We start from the raw sequence: 7,574 nt of genomic DNA on the forward strand, positions 1-7,574 counted from the left end.
AGGATATACATAAGGCTAAAACCTAAATACGAAAGGATCGAATAGGGTCTGATGTCCTACAGCAGGTAGGAAATGGGCAGACTCGGGGGGCTAAGTGGTTGTTTTCTGCGGTCAAATTCTATGTTGCCATATAAATAAAAATAGTTGTGACACTCCGTTGTATGTGTGTTAAGTAGGAGTACACCTTTGGGGGAAATACAGAGCGAGCAAGACACAATGGGGAGAGTTACTAAGTTTAGACAAGAACATCCGAGCTCTACCCGTTTATCCGAGTTTATCATTCTGATGCCAACCATTTATCTTGGTTGCCTTGATGGCAAAAGGTTGGACAACCTCGCTGCTCTTCTTAATTGTTTGGGACCCATTGTTTTTGTATTTAAAGCCTGACGCGGTACCTGTCTTCATATTTCATAGAGTAAAGGGTTGGTGACTGAAAGGTCAGATGGTTTATGAGTGCCGTGGTTTGCGCTTTCAGACGCAGAAGATGCAATCAGACAAGTAACCCCAGGAGAAGCGCACACACGTTCAGTTTCCCCATGCTGAGCTCCTGCCAAAAAGAGGCAAATCCCACCTGGGATGTTCACTTCATGTAAAGCACGGGTCTCAAATTCAGTCCTCAAGGGCCACCAACAGGCCAGCTGTTATGGATATCCCTGCTTCAGCACAGGTGGCTCAATCAGTTGTGCTGAAGCAGGGATATCCATAAAACCTGGTCTGTCGGTGGCCCTTGGGGACTGAGTTTGAGACCCCTGATGTTAAGGGTCAGATCACGGAATATAGGGTCATTTCTTACTATGTGTTTTTTTTTTAAAATTGATTTATTGATTAAATGCCTTGCAATATTTCCAGGAGTCGGGTGACTTTCTTAGCAACAGTTAGATAAACTAACAAAGAAATTGTGAATATAGATGTGGCTCTTGGAAATGGAGAAGTTGTAACTGCCCTGGACCTGCCACGTGCCACCTGAGTGATCTACAGCAGGGGTGCGCAAACTGGGGGGTGGCGCAAAACTTTCTAAGGGGGGCGCCGTGCTTGCAGAGGCCCCGCGCTCTTCCCCACAACATTTAAACTGATTGCCGGGAGAGAGCGCGCAACCTCTGTAACTACCTCTTACCTTCTCTCTGGCTTCTCCTCCTGCATGACGCCATGATGGTGCATTGCCATGACAACGCAACGTCGCAGAGGAGGAGATGCCGAAGAGCAGGTAAGAGGGCGGGGGGGGGGGGTGGTGGAGGGGTCGGCGGGCACAACTTTAAAAGTTTGCGCGCACCCCCTGATCAACAGGAATCCGCTCATTAATCAGACTGAATTACACCCAGAAAAAAATGAAGATCACGCCATATGGAGAAATGATAGCGTCACGGTATATTGATGAGGTGCTCGGGCCAAGCGAGGCTCCTACATTAACCTTTCGATACAAGTAATCCCCAGCAAAAGTTATAGTTCCCACGGAAATCCTGCAAAGCACAGAGAGAGTTTAATTTGGGCATGGAGCATGAATGAACAAACAAGGCCTTACTTCTATCACTGAGGTTACTTAGCTCCGATGTCCCTTCCAGAGCAGGGAGGGCACACATGTTACTGCCCCACGGTCCGATCCCTGAGACCAGGCCTTCCCGTGGGACTGACGCTGTCACTGGATATTAGAGCTAAGTAACCTCAGTGATAAAAGTGAGGCCTTGTTTGCTTTCTACACATGCTGCATTCACGCTTTATCTCCAAGAGCAGTTCTCCCTGTGCTTTGCAAGATTTCCGAGTGTTGCCTGGTAATAATCCTTGTTTCCATTATTGCGACTGAAGAAACGTCAGCATTTAAATCATTATGCCATTAGGGGGCTATATTTCAAGGTCCCATGGCTATGAAACAAACGTCAGAATTGCCCAGAAAATAACACCAGATTTACCACATTTCAATCAATCTATTGATAAATCTGCTGCTGAGTTTTTGCACCGGCTTTGCACCGGCTTTGCACCGGCATGTTGGGGTTATGTTGACACTCAAAGATTACATGTAAGAGACAATAATACTTTAATAAAACAAGGCACAAAACCACCATCTTTCAACATCTATTATTATTTCCAAGTAGGACAAAGCAGCTGCAAAACGGGACTAATATTGTCCCTTAGTAAAGATGTAAAACACACACATACACACACATACACACACATACACACACATACATACATACATACACACACATACATACAGTACATATACACACACATACACACATATACACATACATACACACACACATACATACATATACACACATACACACATACACACACATACACACACATACACACACATACATACATACATACACACACATACATACAGTACATATACACACACATACACACATATACACATACATACACACACATACACACATATACACACACATACACACATATACACACATATACACTGTGCTGCATCTGAAGAGCAATCTTTGAATGATCCCTACATGCGTATCTTTGTCATTAACCCCATTCACTGCCAGGCGACCAGTAACCCGGGCTAAAGCGGCAATCCATACGGCATAGCGGCAATCCATATGGTATAGCGGCAATCCATACAGCATAGGGGCAATCCATATGATATAGTGGCAATCCATACGGTATAGCGGCAATCCATACAGCATAGGGGCAATCCATACAGCATAGGGGCAATCCATACGGCATAGGGGCAATCCATATGGCATAGGGGCAATCCATGTGGCGTAGCGGCAATCCATATCGCATAGGGGCAATCCATACAGCATAGGGGCAATCCATACGGCATAGGGGCAATCCATATGGCATAGGGGCAATCCATATGGCAATGGCGGCAATCCATATCGCATAGTGACAATCCATACGGCATAGGGGCAATTCATACGGCAATGGCGGCAATCCATATCACATAGCGACAATCCATACGGCATAGTGACAATCCATATCACATAGCGACAATCCATACGGCATAGTGACAATCCATACGGCATAGTGACAATCCATATCGCATAGCGACAATCCATACGGCATAGCGACAATCCATACGGCATAGTGACAATCCATAAGGCATAGTGACAATCCATACGGCAATGGCGGCAATCCATGGCTCTTTAAAAATAATAATAATAATAATCATTTTGCCCAGGATTGAAGCAGGGGGTCTCCGAAACTGAGCCCCGCTAATTTCATCTCCGGGCACCCTCTGGTTCTGTTGATACTTACATCTGTAGTAGGTGCCGTTAGCCGGATGATGTAATGATCACTGTTCGAAGCTCCCACGCACTGCTGGCCAATAGGAAGCCGTGACGTCATCAGGTTTGGCTTCCTATTGGCCCATGTGATGCGGGAGCTTTAAAGCCCAGCTAGCTCAGCCGGAGCGGCTACCGGCACCCACTACGGAGGGCCGTATCTCTGGAAGCAGGGGATCCCCGAAGCTGAAATTAATGGGGTTCAGCTCCAGAGACCCTCTGCTTCAATCCTGGGGGGAGGGGGGGGAAACCATTTTTTTTTTAAAGATGCTTAGATTGCTCCTTTACAAGGAAATGTTACTGTAAAGTGTTTTCCGATGTTACGTTGTAACGTTACGAAACGATCGCATCTGCATATTTTTCATTTCAGGAAACAATTTGAACAGCGGAACAGCGTATGAAGACAGTATTTACAGCGAACCTAAATCAGGCTCTTCAGACGCTCAGAGGAGGAAGGCGAGTGTTTTGCAAACAAACACAAATTCTTCAGTTACTAAATGGACATGCTGGATGCACACGGATTATATACTGTATATACAAACATATCACATGTGAGTCTCTGTTCAGCAAGAAATAGCTGTCTTAGGGGTCCATTGGTGAGATGCCTGGAAGGTCGGCCCCCTTGGCAAAGGCATCAATGTCAATTACTTTAAAGTGATGTAATAAAGCAAATGTTCATTTATGAATCGCACCGGAATATTTGGCATATTTGCGCTCATTATATGCTTGATGGTGTTCTGTATAACCTGACACAAACGTGTTTCCCCAGCTTCCCGCAAAGCAAAAGTGACACTTTTTAGCCCAGTGACAAAAGGTGTCAGATATTTCCGGCACTGTAATACGGGGGGTTCTCAACTGCCATCCCCCAACAGGTCAGGTTTTAAGGATATCCCAGCTTCAGCACAGGTGGCTCAATCAGTCCCTGCGCCAGCACAGGTGGCTCAGTCTCTGCTTAAGCACAGGTGGCTCAATCAGTGACACTGATTGAGCCACCTGTGCTGAAGCAGGGATATCCTGAAATCCTGACCTGTTGGGTGGGGTCTTGAGACCCGCTGCACTGTAAGATGTGTTATCTCACCTCACTCCAGGGATGCGCTCAGTAGTTTCATTGAACAGCCATTTGTAACGTTTTCCTTGCACACCATTATTGGCACAATTCGTGTACAAATTGGACGTGGAAACATCACGGCAGAAAAAAAGCCCTTCCTAAAAAATGTGTATTACTGGAAGCTGCTGTTTAGCCTGCATCTCATTGCACTGTGCAGAATTGTTCTGGGCACGGGCACTTATTCAAATTTAAGTATATAAAATGGATAAGACACCAACGGTGACACTGTGCTCATTTGCATATCATTACCCAGAATCCCTGGCTGCATTGGAAGCACTGCATGCTAAGCGATCTTGGGGAAGGGCGGGTTTGCAGACCTGTCCGAGACGTGCTCACAACGTGGGGTTTTTTATTGGCTGTGCAATACGGTGCAGGGTTTTTGTATCTGCATATAAAATAAAGTGACTGATCTCACAATGTGCCTTACAGTGCAATACCCCGCAGAGGCACTCGGTGAGTTACGGGGTTTTTGTTCCATCTGCTGAATGTGTTATGCATCAAAAAAAATTCAACAATAAATTTAAAAAAAAAAGAAGATAAAACTTAAAACAAATGAGAACAACAAATTCGTCAGAACTTTATAAAGAAAGATTCTGGAAACTGACAATCAACGTATCAAAAAAAAAACCTCTCAAACTATTTTTGTACATGTGTTTATTTGACTGTTTTATTTTGGTAAATATGCTTCGTTTATAATATAATTGTCTTCTAAAAATATATGTGTTGGATTTATAGATTTTCATAACTTTGTACTTCAGGAAAATAAATGTATGTGAACAAGAGAGAAGGAGGTTTTATTCTTCAGTCTGGTTACACAGAGAGCGTCTTTGCGTTACCACGCAGAACAAGTCAAACTTTACACTGGGGTGGCTGACATCACAATAACATACAGTAATCTCCCCCGTCCTGTTCCATTTTAAACACGCGGCCCCTCTTATTAACATATATTGGCGTGAGTCCTTTAAACAATGTATGCTTTGATAGCACAACGCCTAAGAGTTTAAAAGAATCCTAAACACCAACTTGTTCCTATGTCAGGGGCGTCCAATGCCAGTCCTTAAGGGCCACCAACAGGCCAGGTTTTCAGGATATCCCTGCTTCAGCACAGGTGTCTCAATAAGTCCCTGCTTCATCACAGGTCGATCTATCAGTCCCTGCTCGAAGACCGAGCCTCTGATTGAGCCACCTGTGCTGAAGCTGGCATATTCTGAAAACCTGGCCTGTTGGTGGCCCTGGAAGTCTGGAGTTGACCACCCCTGTCCTACGTAATGAATTGTAAGAACCCACTACTACACTCGCAGAACCGGCAACCTTAGAATATTTCCTTTACGTTTTAACCTTCTTTACGAGTCCCAATTTATTACTAACAGATCTGGCCACGGAAACAGGAAAATCGTTCGAGGATATTTTCCTCGGTGAGGTCTGAGTCCTCAAAGATCCTCCGAACAGCAGCAGCAGGAATGGCAAGATTTGTTTTCGGGCTGTTTTGGGATATGTTTCGCTACCTGCATTATGAACACAAAGGCGGAGTATTTTATTTCAAGTCCCATCCGTTGGAAAGGAGAACGGCTGCTTTTAATAAAATAGCGCAGCAAAGTTACACAGAGCGACATGAAAAGATGTACCACACTGTAAAGTACATCCTGGGTAAATTACATGCTGGGTAATGCAGCCAATCAGGAGGAGGTGTCAGGATCCTGGCGGCGGAGACAAGGAGAGGAGGAAACCGCATGGAGGGCAGAGAGGTGTGTGTCTCGAGCGCGTCACACCTTTCACCATTGTGTCCAGTATTTTTGGAGAATGCACTTCGCAACCCTAAGTCTGTTTTACATTGTTCTTTGGGTGAGAAAGACCCCTTTTTTCTGTTACCTTTCACAAAGATAGGGTTAGGAGACCTGCCCTGTTACATGTATTCACAATTCGCAAATAAAGTATTGCATTGATCATAAAGGACCAAAGCTGGTTTAAAAAAAAAAACTCTTTTGTACATATTACCCAGATTAGATGTTTGCGAGTGCTGTAGACTTGCGATTCCGCATTTGATATAATTTCTAGGCACAGAAATGTGAAAAAGCTTATCTTTGGTTTAAAAAATTCATAGCAGACCGTTATTTACACTCAGCTGCCAATATTGGAGCTGTATTTTAAATGTCCTTTTTATAGATATTATTTGTGTGGTCCGAAGGTTCTCTGAGACTCTCAGACAGGCTGGGTTATTCCAGCTTGTTATAAACGTGGACAGATGGTCAGGTGAAAGTGCTGGCTCAGCTCCTGGCCTCAGATTAGTGCCTGCCACTTGGTTAGGAACAGCTGCACTTTGCAAGACAGCAATGTATCTTGTATTCTGATATGTAACTCTAGAGAAAGGACATCTAAATATATTTTTTTGAATTTTCACTTGCTTTAAAAAAATCTTTTCATTAAATGCTTGCACACATCTATATTTTATTTATAAAAATGTTTTTACATTGAGCGTTACCCCTCGTTTTCAAGTATGTGCTTGAGATCAGATGCATTGTAAGGAACTCCAACCCTCTCTAATAGTGTCTGAGATCAGATGCATTGTAAGGAACCCCTGTTATTTATTTGATTACCACATGTATTACTACTGTGAAGCGCTATGTACATTAATGGCGCTATATAAATAAAGACATACAATACAATACAACCCCGGCCCTCTCTAATAGCGCGTCTGAGATCAGATGCATTGTAAGGACCCCCGACCCTCTCTAATAGCGCATCTGAAATCAGATGTGTTGTAAGGAACCCCGACCCTCTCTAATAGCGCGTCTGAAATCAGATGTGTTGTAAGGAACCCTAACCTTCCTTTTTTAATAAATCAGTTCTGTACTATGAGAAAATATTTGTAGCATTTTTTTAAAACAACTCTAAATGACATTTTTAATCTATTATAATGTAACTTTTTTTGTTTGTATAGCAACCAATTACAAAGTCACATCCCCTTCCTCTCCTGTAACAGGCTCTGTCACACCCCTTTTTGAGCCCTGCCCTCTCTCTAGCAGTGCACCAATTGCATTTAATGACTGCCTGGCCACGTGATCTTCCCCACAGAGCTTTGCATCTTTGGTCCTCTTCTGCTGCACTGACAGTCATTGAGTGAACCCCCGAGCCGAATCTTCGCCGATCGACCAAAGGAGAACAGATCGATCGGCAACTTAGCTAATTACTTATTATTGTGTGGATTGTATTGATGC

The 7,574-nt window shown here is 43.9% G+C and overlaps 1 protein-coding gene across 1 annotated transcript in view; it reads left to right on the plus strand.

The window, feature by feature from the left end:
• Nucleotides 1–5,042, plus strand: part of TMEM233 (transmembrane protein 233) — an 11,901-nt gene extending 6,859 nt beyond the window's left edge. The window contains exon 3 of the mRNA XM_075568380.1: nucleotides 3,622–5,042. Coding sequence (XP_075424495.1) covers nucleotides 3,622–3,633 — 12 coding nt within the window. The 3' untranslated portion in view covers nucleotides 3,634–5,042. The remainder of the gene's footprint in view (nucleotides 1–3,621) is intronic.
• Nucleotides 5,043–7,574: the final 2,532 nt, after the last annotated feature.

This window comes from Ascaphus truei, chromosome 13, assembly GCF_040206685.1.
Source record: "Ascaphus truei isolate aAscTru1 chromosome 13, aAscTru1.hap1, whole genome shotgun sequence".
Classification (NCBI taxonomy): Eukaryota; Metazoa; Chordata; class Amphibia; order Anura; family Ascaphidae; genus Ascaphus; species Ascaphus truei.